Source organism: Bos indicus, chromosome 26 (assembly GCF_029378745.1).
Source record: "Bos indicus isolate NIAB-ARS_2022 breed Sahiwal x Tharparkar chromosome 26, NIAB-ARS_B.indTharparkar_mat_pri_1.0, whole genome shotgun sequence".
Taxonomy (NCBI): Eukaryota; Metazoa; Chordata; class Mammalia; order Artiodactyla; family Bovidae; genus Bos; species Bos indicus.
In genome coordinates, this window is record NC_091785.1 from 13,667,623 (window position 1) to 13,684,287 (window position 16,665).

Below are 16,665 nucleotides of genomic sequence, written 5' to 3' on the forward strand. Positions count from 1 at the left end.
CGTCTATGCAGAAAACCTCAAAGAATTGACCAAACAAAAAACCCTGGAATTTGTGAGAGATTATGTAACAAGGTTTCAGGATATAAGGCTAAAAAATAAAAAGTTCACTGCTTTTCTATACACCAACCTTACCACCCTGAAATGAAATGCTTAGGCATAAATCTAAACTATATGTGCCAGATTTATATGAGGAAAACTACATATTCTAAAAAAAGAAAGGAAAAGTAAAAAATGGAGAGCTATTTCATATTTATCCATAAGAAGACTCAACTATTAAAGACATCAGTTCTTCCCGAGCTGATCTACAGATTCAATGCAGTCCCAACCCAAATGCCAGAAAGTTATTCTGTGGATCCTGATAAACTGATTCAACAGTTTGTATATAAAAGGAAAGAATCTACAATATCCAACACAACACTGAAAAGGAACCAAGTTGTGAGACTGACACCACCTGACTTTAATACAGTACTACGGTAATCAAGATGGTGTAGTGCCGGCCAAAAAAACATAGAACAATGGAGCAGAACGTCCAGTTCTTTGGTACGCCACGGACGTAGCCCGCCATGGGATTTCCCAGGCAAGACTACTGGAGTGGGTTGCCATCTCCTACTCCGGGAATCTTCCCAATCCAGGGATTGAACCCACATCTCCTGCCTTGCAGGTGGATTCTTTACAAATGAGCCACCTGGGAAGCTGATGAAACAAAATACAGAGCCCCAAAATAGACCCTCATAAACGCAGCCAACCGATCTTTTACAAAGCAGCAAAGGCAATTTAATGGATAAAAGGTGGTTTTTTTCAACAAATGGTGCTGGAACATCTGGACATCCACATGCAAAGAAGTGAATTTAGACACAAACCTTACACCTTTCACAAAAATTAACTTCAAGTAGATCACAGACATAAATGTTAAAAACAAATGTATAGAACTTCCAGAAAATACCATAGATGACTTATGGGTTTGGGAATTTTTAGATACAACATGAAAAGCATGGTTCATGAAAGACAAAATTGATAAGTTGAACTTTATCTCCAAAACATACAAAGGACCTGTAACTAATATACACAAAGAATTCTAAAAACTCAACAATAAGAAAATGATGTAAAAAATAAGCTAAAGAACTCAACAGACTTCAAATCAATGATAATACAGATGGCAAATAAGCACACAACAAGCAACCTCATATATCACCAGAGAACTATGAATTAAAGCAATGAGATGCCACTACACACCTTTTAAAAGAGCTAAAAGCCAAAACACTGATGGAATCAAATGCTGAGAAGGATGTAGGGCAACAGGAAGTCATTTCTGGTGGGGGTGCAAAATGGTGCAGTCACCTTGGAAGACAGCCTGGCAGTCTCTTACAAAGCTAAGCATATGTTTATCATACGATCCAGCCAGCAACTGTGCTCACAGGTGTTTACCCAAATTAGTTGAAAACTCACGTCCATACAAAAACCTACACATTTATAGCAGCTCTATTTGTAACTGCCAAAACGGGAAGCAACCAAGATGTCCTTCAGCAGGTGAAAGAATCCAGACAATGGAATATTATTTAGCACTAAAAAGAAATGAACTCTGAAGCCATGAAAAGGCTTGGAGAAAACTGAAATGCATATTACTAAGTGAAAGAAGCCAGTCTGAAAAGGCTACATACTGTATGATTCCAACTACACTGACATTTCGCAAAAGGCTGAAACTATACAGAGAGTAAATAGAAGAGTGGCTGCAGGGGGGCAGGCGAAGCTCGCGGAAATTTCAGGGCCGTGAAATCACTCCACATGATACGATAATGCTGGATGCCTGACATCATGCATGTGTCAAAATCCACAGACACGTACAACATAAAAGTAAACCCTATACACACACACACACACACACATAGAATGATAAACAAGGTCCTACTGCATAGTATTTTCAGTATTCTATGACAAAGCATAATGGAAAAGAAGATGTATGACTGGGTCACTTTGCTGTATAGAAGTAATTAACAAAACTAGTTCAACTATCCATCAATAAAAGTAAATTAAAAAGAGAATAAATCCTAACAAACTGTGGACTTTAGTTAATAATTTATCAATATTGGCTGATCAACCGAAACAAAGGTACCACTCGAAGGTATTAACAGGGGCAAAGTATTAATAGCGGCAACCTGAGGGGAGAGGACTGAAAGGGGTGTATGGGAGCTCTGTACTACACTTGATCAAGTAAAGTGAATAAAAAATGATAAAAAAACCCACATGATAAAAAGCCCCAAACCAATTAGAAAATGGGCAACAACAGAGACGTTTCACTGAAGAGGACACAGAGATGACAATGTGCGCATGGAAAAATGGTCAACATCATTAGCCGCTAGGGAAACGCAAACCAAAACGATGATGGGCTGCGACTGCACACACATCAGAATGGCTAAGCGGAAAGGCAGCGACAAAACCAAATCCTGGGTACAGAGAAACTGGATCATCACACGTTTCGATTAATGTGTAAAAAGGTACACTGGACTCTAGAAAACATTTTGATAGTTTCTCCAAAAGTAAACATGAAAACACCATACGATCCTGTGACTGCACTCCTGGGCATTTACCCCAGAGAAAATGAAGACATGTCCACACAAAAACCTGTATGTGAATGTTTACAGAAGCTTTATCTCTCACAGTCTGAAGCTAGAATCAATCCAGATGTCCTTCGAACAAGTGGTTAAACGAACCATGGTGTATCCATGCCATGAAGGCTGAGCGCCGAAGAATTGATGCTTTTGAACTGTGGTGTTGGAGAAAACTCTTGAGAGTCCCTTGGACTTTGCAAGGAGATCCAACCAGTCTATCCTAAAGGAAATCAGTCCTGAATATTCATTGGAAGGACTGATATTGAGGCTGAAACTCCAATACTTTGGCCACCTGATGCGAAGAGGTGACTCATTTGAAAAGACCCTGATGCTGGGAAAGACTGAAGGCAGGAGGAGAAGGGGACAACAGAGGATGAGGTGGTTGGACTCAATGGGCATGAGCTTGAGTAAGCTCTGGGAGTTGGTTACAGGGAGGCCTGGCGTGCTGCAGTCCATGGGGCTGCAAAGATTTGGACGTGACTGAACTGAATCAAAAGGAACAAACTACTGATAAATAAAACAACCAAGATGAATCTCTAGAGAATTATGATTGAAAAAAGCCAGTCCCAAAGGTTACACACTGTATGTTTCCATTCTTTTTTTTTTTTCCTGGCTGAGCAGCACGCTGCATGCGGGATCTTAATTCCCTGACCAGGGATCAAACCTGTGCTGCCCTGAAGTGGAAGCATGGAGTCTTAACCACTGGACCACCGGGGAATTCCCTATATTCCATTCTTGAAATGAGAAAGTTACAGAGAACAGATAAGTCATCGCCATGGATTTAGGAGGATGGGAGAGGGACAATAGTGGGTGTTCTTCTGGTGATGGAAATGCTTTTCATTTTGTCTGTATCAATGTCAGTGTTTTGGGCATAACATTTAATACAGTTTTGCAAGATGGTACGGGAAAACTGGGTAAAGAATACATGGGATCTCTTATTTCTTACAACAGTATCTGAATCTACATGTATCTAAAAATAAAAGAAAGTATAATGTTAAAAAGTCAATCAAGGGACTTGCTGGTGGTCGAATGATTAAGAATCTGCCTTCCAATGCAGGGGACATGGGTTTGATCCTGGTGGGGGAACTGGGTTCCCACACACTGCAAGGCAACTAAGCCTGTGCCCTGCAACTAAGACCCCCCCAAAAAATAAATAAATATTAAAAAATGTCAATCAGGCTATATAAATGTGGAATTGGGGTCAACAGATCTTGCATGTTAAACAAGACTGCATGTAAGTCAGTCAGCATATGTACGTGTGAGATTAAATGACTTTCAATGTTTGAGGCTCAACCATCAACTGCAGAGACTAGTGAGTGGATGGAGGTTTTTAAACTCCATTTCTCTCTTCCACCTCTCTTTCCTAACTGACTAAATCAAAACAAATCCTCCTGGGTGTTGGTAAGCTTAAGGAAGAGTGGAAGGGAGCCTAGAGATGGGAGGGAGGAAGATGGGGAGCAGGGAGGTTGAGGTTTGGGTGACTGGGAACGCAGGCCAGTATGGATGGGCTCCTGGTAGCAGCGACAGCCAGAAGAGAAATCCGGTCCAGGGGGTACGAAGGGTGCCTGGAAAGAACTGCATCTGTGCCAAGCATCAGCTTTTACCTTTCACAGAGCCCCCCCTTTTTGTTTTAATGCTCCACTGAAACACAGAAAAGTACACAGATCTCAGTGTATGGCTCAGTGAATTTTCATGAACTGCACACACCCTGTATGCAACACCCAGATCAAGAGTTACCACAACCCCACAGCCAACTCCATGCCCCGTTTCAGTTATTCCTTCCCCGTTTATATACATGGGAGTCATAGGTTATGGACTCCTCGTCTGGTTGATTTAGATCAACACTGAGTCTGTGGCCTAGATTTGTAGATTTTCATTCTTATGCTGTTATACAGTGTTCCATTTGTATCCATTCTAACGTGCAGGTCATGTGGAGAGCCTCCAGACGGGGGCTGTAGGAATAACTCTGCCTTTCTCATAGTGTCTTGGGAACATGCTATACATCTCTGTTGGGCTTGTGCCCATGAGTGAGAAGACAGTCACATTCAACCCTTGTAAACAGTTTTCTAATATGGTTGTACCACTTTATACCTCTCTATCAGAACTCAATTAGATTCTTCTTGATACTTAATAGTTTCGGTCTTTTAAATGTTAGTCCTTCTTGTGGGTATGTGTTGGAACTGTGGGTTTTTTGCTCGTAATGTAGAGTAGGGAAATTGAGCAGAAGGGCCCTTTTGAAAGGAGAGACCAGATGCACAAGATAACTTCCTGCCTTAGGGACCAGACCTTGACCACGAGTCAGGCCTCCGGTGAAGATGACAAGCTGGAATGTTTCCCTTATACTTAGCATTAGCAGTTCAGCTCAAAACCATCTTAACCAAAGATTCCACCAGAATCAGCAAAGAAAACGCCATGGTAACGTGGGCCAGAATTAAACACCAAGGTGAAGGTACACATAGCTACACAGGTACAGTTACACGTTTGTCTTTATCTAAACACAAACAATGCCCAGACTTGGAATTCTGTTCCCTTCACAATACTTTGTAATGGGACAGGACACAGGTAACTCAGCTACCTGTCCTAGTGAGTCATTCCAGCCATTTATTTGTGAGGACCCCTTGGACTCCCAGAGTTGATGCGAAGATTATTTTAAACTTAAGACATCTGAAATTCAACAGACGCAAAAGAAGCATTTTCAAAGCTTCCCTTATCTGACTCAAGGCAGAAGATTCTGTGAGGCTGTAATCAATCAGTGCTCTCTCCTGGGGAGTTGCACTCACCAAAGAACACAGAAAACGCTTGCACCTGCATAAACAAACATTTCACAAACTTTTTTAGCTTCCATTTATTCCCCTAAAAACCCGTCTTCCCTAAATCTATAAAAATACTGAATCTCTATATTGTACACTGAAACTAATAATGTAAATCAACTATAGTCTTTTTAATTTTCAAATTAAGAAACAATTGCATTGGAAAGCTGATTTAAAAAAGAAACCATTTGATCTTCCCATAGAATTCCTTTTCTCCCCCTTCCTTTCCCCTATTAAATTACATTATAAACATCTTCCTCTAATTTGGAGGGACCACTTCTTTGCTGGATTTATGTGCATATGAACAAACTTGGCTTTTTCTCCTGTTAATCTGTCTTTTGCCAGTTAACTCACAGGCTTCTAATCACTGAGCCTAAATTAGAGCCAACAGTTTTCCTTCCCAACAGTCCTTTGAAGAACAGGACTCCTCAATTCGGACTCCCCTCATCTCATGAGTAATCATGAACCTATTTAGTACACCTGCTCTGGTTAAAAATATATTGTCTTCCAATTTAAGTGTCCAAGTGACCCCACGTGCCGTGGGTCTGGTACAATTTTTAAGCTGTGTCCATCAGCGCTTGCGTGTAAGGTTTTTTCTTTCGGTAAAGCAGGTACTTTAGACATAACCCCAGCATTCTCAGCAGGCAGGGTCTGTCCCCTCGACAAGGGCTTAGTTAGCGCTTCCAACCACACGCCCCAGTAACGCCAGGCCTCCCGGCTTCTCCTGGAAATAGCCAGCTGATCGTCATCTCAGCACCGTTCATTTACCTACGCCGCCTCCGAGCCAGGATCCCAGAATCGTTATGCCAGGAGATGGGGCCCAAATCAGACTAACAGTCTGAAAATAGGATTCCATTTGTTGTTTAGGGCATAATATATTTTTGGAAAACGAAGCGTGAAAGGGACCTGGAACAGTAATTCTCTCCCCCTTTTAGAAGGGGCTGCACAAGGTACAGTCACAGAGCTCCAAATGGTCGATGGAGTCCGCAGACGCGGCTGCGCTGAACCCGGGGCCTCCCGCACGAGCTTCAGGCCTCGGGACGCAGCCTGCCGCTCAGGGGGCGGTTGCTGAAGCCACAGCGCCCGAAGCCCGAAGCCCGGGGGGCGGCGGGTGGGAGCGAGCATGAGTCGCGGGTTAGCTTACCTGCGGGACGCCGCCACGCGCGGGGGCCACCGGGGAAGGGCAGCCTGGAGCCGGTTCTGGGGACCAGCAGCGGGAAGGGGCGCGAGGCGGGCCTGGGAGGCCCGACAGGGAGCCTGGCAGCCCCGCGCCGCCCGGCCAGCTCCCCTGCGAAGCCAAGCGGCTGGAGGGCGGAGCCGGGACACCCCGAGAGGCGGGGCGCTGCTTGGCGCCGGCCCCGCCCCCTCGGGCGCCCGAGGCTCTTGGGACGGAAACCACCTGCGCCACATCCCACACCTCACCGTTGAACGGCTCGGGGTTGGGACGCTGGCACCCGAATGTTATAAAAGCGCCCGGGGATTCTTTCGTGCGGGCACTCGGGGTCCGTTTTTTACAAGGATCGAAGTTAGTGCCTACAAGAGAGCTTCTGGCATGTCCAAAGTCACTACAGGATTGTAAAAAGACCCATTTTCCGAGAGGATCCCTGAGAGCCTAGCGTAAAAATTAAAACAGAAGGGGGCGTACTTACGTTTTCATTGACGTTCTTGGTTTTGATTTTGAAAATTGGTTTCCCGTGGCAAGCGCTGGCATGAAAGCCCACTTGCACCTTAAAATCTTGCATACACACTCACTTGTGTCAACAAACACCTTCCTGTTTCAAATACACTTTTTTTTTTTAAACGAGTGTTGTTCACGTCATTAAAAAGGTGAATGTTGCTATATTGAACCTGCTGTAAAGGACTTTGTCCCCCCTCCCCCTAAAAAAGCTCATCAAGCAAACTGGAGTGTGCAGATGTCCCCAGACGCAATCCATATACTCCAAGCTACTCCTTAGCAAGTGCAAAGGATGACAAGTGTCAGTACTTCATACAACTAGATTTAATAAGTTGTTATTACAGAAAAAAAAAGAAGTCCAAACTACAAAGTTTAAGCATTTGTAAGCAATAGCTGCATTGAGCTCCATGGTTAGTCACAGTACTGCAGTTCCACACAAGCAATTATCAGTCCAAGCCCCAAAGGCGGAAGCTGAGTAAGGGTTACTAGCAAAAACAATCTAAGAGAACAGGTAATAAAAGATACAATACATTTAAAATTAGTTGTTAGTTGAAAAACAAATACAGAGATCTTAGCTGTGAACACTCTAAAATTTATGTCCATTATTTTGACAGCAAAAATACAAATACCTAATACTTTATACCCCAACAGAACTATATCCAAAAAAGAAAAAGAGCAGTTGTCCTGTATTAGCACCCAGGTTTTCTACTTGTTGTGATTAACTTCATTGTCATACAAATCGAAACACCCCCAAATTACATATCCATTTCTTGACCCTTTTTGGGGTATAAAGTCAACAGCATTAATTATAAAATACTCTGTGGTAAAATGGAACACTATTGCAGCTGAGATAGAGAAGTTTGGTTCTTATTAAAAAAAAAAAAACAGAAAATGTTAGATGACATACCATACAAACTGGTGAAAAAGCAACAATTCATACAAATAAGCCAGTTTTAACAAAAAGATAACTGTTTTTCACTAATCTGTGACTAATCTTTCACTCAAACCTTGCAAGTAGAGATGTCACAATACTCAAATATTTAGGTAGGAGCTTTACCCAGTTAAATGCCATTTTGTTGCTAATATAATAGATAAAAATGAAAACTAGCAGTTATTTGCTAATTGCATAAATGCAGTACATTCTGCATTAGCCCATGCCTCACTAACAAGCTATAAAACACAAGATATAGGCAGAAATCTAAGCATAATCTTTATAGCACTAAGCAAATTTTTCCAATTTCTTTTCTTCTGTTCCTAATCACTTATTTGTAGTTAATGTAAAATTCCAACCAGTAGTATCCAATTTGTTAAAATTTTACATCACAACTTGATCTAATCTATATATTATTTACAAAACTGAATACATAGAGCATACCCAAGAGCCAACTCTGGACATGTGTTTCTCTGAGTCATTGATAACCATGCTTCCTTGACAAGGGCCCTGGAGGAAGCCATCAAGGACTGGGAGAAGCACACCCTCTGTCTAGAGCAAGTCATAGGATGTTCTGTTTACGCAACACCAGTTTTGCAGTTGTATGATTTTTGTTTAATTTTAGGTGCCATGACAATGACACGCTGCCTTAACAGCACAGCTTCAAGGTGAGTTTGGGTGCTGGAAAAGAAGCAGGAGGGCAGACAGATCATGCTCAGAGTGGCCGGATGTGTTGCCACAATAAGGGACAAACAGGGGCCTCCATTAACAGGGAGCAGGCAGGGCTGGGGTGGGGGGTGGGGAGTGGAGAAGGACGAAGCCTGAGGCTGTCCGTGTACAGTGGTGACCTCCGAGTGTGCGCCTCGCCAGGCCACCCATGTGCTCGGGAGGCCACTTGCGCAAGACACTGAGATCCAAGTCTAGCCACCCAGAGGGCTGGTCCTCTCAGAGACTTCCTCTCACTCTCAGACGTCACCACTGTGAACACAAGGCAAAGATGTGGCCTGGTGAACGGTGCTGTCTCATACGTGGACAGCGGTCAGCGGCAGATTCTTTCTCTCTCTCTCACACACACGACAGAATGAAGAGTTAGAGGGGGGAAAGCAATGAACCACTCTGTTGACCTGGCCAGGTTCTCAACCTGGTGGTATCTCAGTAACGGGTGACTTCATCATCAGGGCCACAGATCTGGCTGCACCTGGTGTTGTATAAATCCACTGTGACATCCCCAGAGAACTGTACTGTGACATCCCTAGTCTTACACTAAACCACTGTAATAAAGGAAAAGGCTTGTCAAAATCTCACATGTTCTGCTCATTCTGTCATTTTATTACCCAATTATCCATTACATTTTCCAATCACTTTACATAACCAACCATTTTCATCGTTGTCACACTATTGTAAACCACATCAGCAAGTTAATACATAAAGCTTTGCATTTCAAAAAACTAGACACTTTAGTAACAATATTACAAAGGTTTTAGCTTCAAAAATAACTGAAAATGAAAAAAATAAACTTTTAAAGAATTAGCATCATAAAATTAATTTATTCCAAGTAAAAATACAAAATAATATTATGACATTGACCAGATATGAAAGTCCCTCCCAGAAACAACTCTATTAATGATTGAGAAAGCACTCCTTAAAGAAAATACGAAATAAAATGAAAAATATGTAAATATGTTTAATTTTTTTCTTAGCAAAAAATCTTTCTAAAAATAACAATGAAAATTTGTCTCAGTACAAAGGCTACATTACTATTGAAAAAATACCAGCATGAAGAAAAGGTACATATTTGACAGTAGAAAAATGATTTCAGTGAATCACAATGTCTAAAGTTTGCAATGAAAATAAATCTGCAATAAAGATTTATGCCTTTTTTCTTTTCTTTTTTTTTTCTATTTTTTATACAAACAGTACAAACAGTATTGCACATAACAACAAATAGTCGAGGTTAGGTTATAGCCTTCAAAAAATCGACTAGTTCAAGTGTCACATCAAGGAAAGGCCACAGCAGGACCTGTGATACCCGGGGGCTTCCCATTAAGTTGCAGGTCAGAACACCTCTGTGTTTTTAAAAAATAATTTTTTTCGAAGGACCCTCTCTTTTAATATAACATTAACAACTTGGGGGCACATTTATTTACAAAACAAAAGGGAACATGTTATAATTTAATAAACTAAAAAAAGTTCTCTTTAAAAAAATACAAACAGAAGAACTCTTTCACAATCCTGGTCAGTCGTGCACAATCAACGCTTGATTATAAATATACAAATTAAGGGAAAGTAGTTTCCACCACCTATTCACAACTTTCAGCACCAAATGGAGTTTATTTTTTGTAACCTATTCTTCATGACAATGTTTTTTCGCCTTCACGTCAGCTTTATGCTGTACAATCTTCCAGCATTTTTTTTTAAATCTCAGTGTTACTTTAGTACATGAAAGAGGGGTGCTTCTTCAAAAAGTTTTGCTTCTTTCACATAATTAGGTAGATTTCTGTAGGTTAGATATGATCTTTAATATTATAGTTATAAAGCTCTAACTTCTTCATTTTCAAAAACACAAATAAGCATGAAAAAAATAAAGTTACCCATCTGTTAAATCATTTTTCTTGCAGAATTAAATTAATATATATTTTTTCTGAATAAACTTACTTAGAAAATATCATTTTCTTTCCTATATTTCAAAATTGAGGTATTGCAAAAGATCATGTCAGTCAGAAAGCATGCCTTTTTCCTTAAAAACAAACAAACAAAAAAATCTTCAGCCAACTTTTGAAAACTGTCTAGAATACAAAAAGTAGTAGTGCATAACAAAATTTCTTGTACAGACGAAAAAAACCACAAACATAGAAAAAAACAAACGAAAACCACAGCTGGGCTGGGAAAAGCAAGTATTACCAAAAAGCCCAGAGGTAACCTCAAAGGGGGAGAATTCTAATCAGCATTTAAATCCAGTAAAAAACTATTTCGTTTTTTTTTCTTTTTGAAAACAAACTATAGTTTGAGAGCTGGTAATTGCAACTAAACACTGAAGAAACAAAACAGAACAAAGCGCTGTTAACTTGAGACAGTACAAGGACATCACAGCAGATAAACAGCGACTTACATCTATTCTGCAGTGTCACATCCAGTCCGATTGTCCCCAGAATTCCAAAACATAGGAAGAAGGTTTAAAAAAAGACTTACACAGTCTCATAATCATTATGTGTTCATATATTACTATCTGCAGCCCAAGAGTGAATGCTAAAAAAATGTCCATGGTACTACTAGCAGGTCTGAATTCTATTCAAGCTTTACAGGATAAATCCAGGGAATTAAGTAGTTAATTTCTCACCCAGACAACCAACCCTGCTCAGGCCATCTTAGTTTGTCCAGACATTTCTTTAGCATCACGATCACACAACTTTCTTAAAATGTGCCTAGTTTGTCAACTGACAACTTATCTCTATATACTGTATATATTCCTAGTGTTTGTAAGCTAAGATGAGCTCTTTGGTTTTCTGGACAAGGTCTGAAGCTATGTAAAATGGTGCAAGCACTAGGAGATTGTAACTAAGAGCTCATGTGTTAGTTAATAATATACCAGTTATGAACTGTCAAGTTCGTTAATGTCTGACACAGAGGCTTTAAACAGTTAAAGTTTGATCACAGTTAGACATAATCACTTTACTATATAAAATAAATTGCACAATATATAACAGAGCACCGCAAAGTACTTCATCTACCATCCACAAATTTGCTTTAAGAATATCCTACACCTAGGTTTTATATTGGTTGTAATATAGGTCATTCTGTTATGGGCTCTTCCTAATTTCAGAAGCATTCCATTTATTGAGGCATGCCTTCCTCCAGTCAATTACCATTTCCTTGAATGAAAAAAATTTTTTCTTTAAAAATCAGTATTTTATAGCTTATATAGAGTCTTAATTTGTGCATTGTGGGAAGGTTTTATACTAGACATCGGATATAAAATTTATTGCATGCAGCAACCTGATTAAGTAAACATGCAGTCAGAAATAGTGACCTTCCTTTGAAGCTTTCTCAAGTCTATTCTGATCTCCTTTCGGCAGCTGATTCTATCCCTAAATCACAAAAGTGTGTTGTTGGGTTTTTTGTAATTGATACCTTAGCCTGAATAGAGTATTATGGTATTAATAATACCATTTTAATAGCAGCAAAAGCTATTGCAGCATAAATTTACATAACACTAAAAGATCTAACCAAAATCCTCAGCAAAACAAAAATCAAACATGAAGGAAAAATAAAGATTCAGCTTATGAGGTATCCTTACATGTCAAAACAGAGAGCAACTAAAGGCTTATTTTCATTAAGGGTTATCCTTACTCTAAATGACCCCAACTAATGATTGCTGAATTGTTGTGAAGTTTTTGCTACATCTGCCACCTACTCACGAGTATTACCTTTGGTAAGTCTTCTCCTAGGGGCGATTCTCTAAGTTTCTGAAAATAAGTGCATGCTCCAGTTCAAAAACGATCAGAACAACAACAACAACAACACAACAACAACAGACAAACAAAAAACCACAGACATCAACCTGATGGCCGCTGATGAGAATGGCAGTCTACAAGTGACAAATCAGGTGTAAGGAATCAAGGTACCAAGCAGACAAAGGTGAGAGTCAAAGTGCAAATCAGTACCGTTACACTCTGCAATTCTGCGTTATACTGGACACTGAGTTCAGTAATGTGACTGTAAATAAGAATAAAAAGACCCATTTCTTCTTTAAAAATCGAGAACAAATGCACAGATTTCCAGAACACTGTAAGCCCTGAGGCAGTGCCCTCTCTTTTCCCTCCTTGTTATCTACTCCAGTACTTGTGGCTGGGTCTGCCCTGGGCTCAGCTCCAGCGGAACGGAACGTGGCGAGGGCGGTCGCCTCCCTCCTTCACCAGCGGTTTGTGGAATTCCCGCCCGGCACGGGAATGTATGCTCGCCCAGCAGTATTCGCAGTAATACTGCAGACAGGTGACGTTGGCACAGAAGAACGGGGCAAACTTCCCACCACAGCGTGTGCCCTGGCACTCATCACACATCTGATCATCCAGCACATATGGCTTCACTTCCACCTGGACCCAAAGAGGAAAGACAGGAAAAAAGATTTTAGAAAAGCTTCCTCACATTTCTTCCCCTCGAGAGCTTATAACGTAGCTTAATATGTCTCAGTCAGGCTCAGTGTTGAACTCAGCTGGTTATCAGCAGTGGCTGAGTGTATGCGCTTTGGGATCTGCTCCTTGATGTGCTAGTTGTGTGATGACAGGTAAATTCTTAACCCCTCTCCGTGCTCCTGTTGGCTCCATCCGTGGGTCTGTAAAGTAGGTTTAACAGTGATACACAGACACACACATATCTGTGTATCTGTATGGGCATTACAGGGTCTGCATCAGAGTGCTGGTGAGGATTGAGAGGAAGTGTGTGGAAAAGCACATGAGCTGAATCCTGAAGGCCGGCAGCACCTGGCAATGTGTGACAGGCAACAGTGTTTCAGGGAGAGGAACCAGAGAGGACAAAGCCCAATAGCAGGCAAATGGCAGGAGCTGGGTGGAGGGGAAGTCCCCCTCAAGGCCGGCAAGCCCGGCTAAAGGGTGACCAACAGGGCTCTGGGCTTTGACATTTTAAACACAAGCTTTCAAAACACTAACCTCTCTCAGTACTGTTTACAATGGACCAGAGGGAAAGGAGGACAAGGGGGATATTAAGAAACTACTATAATGACTGAGGCTGTTTTAGTTTTAGATTTTATTGCCTTAATCTCCCTCCAAGACTGGAAGCTTCAATAGAGGACTTTTCAGCACAGTCCTGCAGGGGGCATTTTATTCTAAATGAAGCAATGCTATATTATATAAAAACCAGAAGAGAGGAGGGACAAAAGTCACCCCAGTTTTCCCCCATGTTCTCTTCCTAGAACCTCAGACAGAGAATGCCATTCGTGTTTTCATGGTGAATGTTAGAAATCAGTAGGAAGGAGGTAAGTCTCTGTGTGATCAGGCTCTTTCTCACACCAACCTCAGAGCCATTCTGGGCAAGAGCGAGCAAGCAAGCTCCGTGGCCACTGGGGCTGTGGAGACGGGGACCCATGTTTTTTCTGATATGAGCCAACTGCCTGACGGGTCAAGCTGCCTTGACCAGGAACACAGCCAGGAGGTTCCAGCAGGGTCTGGGGCAGGGTACCCCGAGGCTGCAGGGGACAGGGTGGGATGAGCGGGGACGTGAGGGCTGCTGGGACTGGATTCTTATGTTCCTGGTCCTTCTCTTCTAAACGCCCCTCCACCAGCCTCCTTTGGAGTTCTGTCTCTAACCATGAGCTCAAGTCATCGGTCCTCAGCCAGCCAGAGACTTTTGCTTGAAGGCCCACTGGAGATGACCTGTCCCAGCCCTGTGGTTACCCAGGGGGATTCACTCTGGCTCCAGTTCCCTTCTCTTCCCCTCGTCAACCTGACAGCTTAATGAGTGGGCTTCAAAAAAAAAATCTCACATTCATCTCTCCATCATAATTAAAACTGTCGTGGCTCTGAGGTCATCTGTCTGGTTCAGATCTAGGCCACATTACTAGCTGTGCAGGCCACTCAGGCACTCTGGGCCTCTGTTTCCTCATCTGTACCCTGGAGGAGAAGAGCTCCTGTGAGGAGCAAGTGAGCTGAACCACATCAAGCACACAGAACAGTGCCTGGCACGGCATAAGCCCTAGGTAAGCATCACTGTCACTCCTGCTTCCGCTCCAGTCCCACCCGCAACAGGCATCTGATGTGCCCAATGCCAATGACCTGGGCACTGGCCACCAAGCTCCAGGCCTTCCCTGGTTCAACTCTCCTGTGCCCACGTGAGCATTTGAATCATCTGCCTTCTCGGTGTCCCTCATCTAGTCAAAAGCCCTTCAGCTTCTCCCCTGCCTTCAAGAGTAGCCCAGCTGCCTCCGTGTAACAGCTGCTCCCCGTCCCCTGCGACTCCAGGGTAAGCCAGAGCCTTCGTGATCTGCCCCAGTCTCCCTCCCAACTAGTTCCCAACTCCAACGCAACCTGCTCTCTATTTTATCCATGCTTTCTTTCCCGGTTAAGTGCTCAACCCACCCAACAATTTCACATACCCAATGAAGTCCAGTCTTTCCTTTCTCTTTCTTTCTTAACATTAAATTAACAATCTTAGAGTGAACGACGCACTGGCTTTGATTACATTCACAACGTTGGACAACCACCACCTCTACTTAGTCCCCAAACATTTCATCACCCGGAAAGGAAGCCTATAGCCCACTAAGCAGTTACCCCAACCTTCTCTCCCTCCCCAGCCCCTGGTGACAACCTCTCTGCTTTCTGTCTCTGCCAACTTACCTATTTTGGATATTTTATAAAAATGGAATCACAAAACTGTGACATTTTGTGTCTGGCTTCTTTAACTTATCATAATGTTTTGGGGTTTATCCATGTTGTAGCATGCAGCAATATTTCATTCCTTTTTATGACTGAATAATATTCCACTGTGTGTGGATATATGTGTATGTAGATATATACATAATGTTTTGTTTATGCATTCATTCATCGAAGGACATTTGGGTTGCTTCTACCTTTTGGCTATCTTGAATGATGCTGCTATGAACATATGTATATATATGTTTATTTGAATACTTGTTTTCAATTGTTTTCAGTATGTACTTAGGAGTTGATCTGCTGGGGCGTATGGCAGCTCTATGATTAGCTTTTTGAGCAACTGCTAAATTGTTTTCCACAGCAGCTGTACCATTTTACATTCCCACCAACAATGTACGAGGGTTTCAATTTTCCTGTATACTCAACCAACACTTGCTGTTTTTCATCTTTGTGATTAAAGTTATCACAAAAGAGGTGTGAAGAGGTGTCTCACTGTGGTTTTGATTTGCATTTCCCTACTGAATAATGATGCTGAGCATCTTTTCATATTGTTGTTGGCATTTTACACATTTGAAGAAAGGTCTATTCAAGCCCTTTGCCTGTTTTAAAAATTGGATTGTTGAGCTGAAAGAGTTTCTTTATAAGTGCTAGATACTGGACTTTTATCAAACATGATTGTGGGGGAAGGGGGCTGTGCTGGGTCTTCACCGTGGCGCACAGGCTTCTCCAGTTGTAGTGCTCAGGCTCTAGAGCACATGGCTCAGTGGCTGCGGCATGTGGGCCTCGTCACCCCAAAGCATGTGGGATCTTAGTTCCCTGATCAGGGATCAAACCTGTGTCCCCTCATTGGAAGGCAGATTCTCAACCACTGGACCAGTAGGGAAGGCCCTATCAGATATATGGTTTGCAAATATTTTCTTCTATTTTGTAGGTTGTACTTCACTTTTTTGAAAACATTCTTTAATTAAACTAAAAAGTTTAATTTTGACATCCAATTTTTTTTTCTTTTGCTGTTCTTCTTTTTTTTTTTTTAGAATTAATCTTTACAGGATAGGTCCCCCCGCCCCTTTTTAAAATTTATTTAATTACAGGCTAATTACTTTACAATATTGTACTGGTTTTGCCATACATCAACATGAATCTGCCATGGGTGTACACGTGTTCCCAATCCTGAACCCCCCTCCCACCTCTCTCCCCATACCATCCCTCTGGGTCATCCCAGTGCACCAGCCCCAAGCATCCTGTATCCTGCATCAAACCT

At 41.9% G+C, this 16,665-nt stretch overlaps 1 protein-coding gene across 8 annotated transcripts in view; it reads right to left on the reverse strand.

Annotated features, from left to right (window-relative positions):
- Positions 1 to 9,330: 9,330 nt before the first annotated feature.
- The window catches only part of CPEB3 (cytoplasmic polyadenylation element binding protein 3), a 200,977-nt gene continuing 193,642 nt past the window's right edge, over positions 9,331 to 16,665 (reverse strand). For all 8 annotated transcript variants that reach the window (XM_070780479.1, XM_070780480.1, XM_070780477.1 and 5 more), the window contains one exon: positions 9,331 to 13,112. In XM_070780479.1, coding sequence (XP_070636580.1) covers positions 12,885 to 13,112 — 228 coding nt within the window. In that variant the 3' untranslated portion in view covers positions 9,331 to 12,884. The remainder of the gene's footprint in view (positions 13,113 to 16,665) is intronic.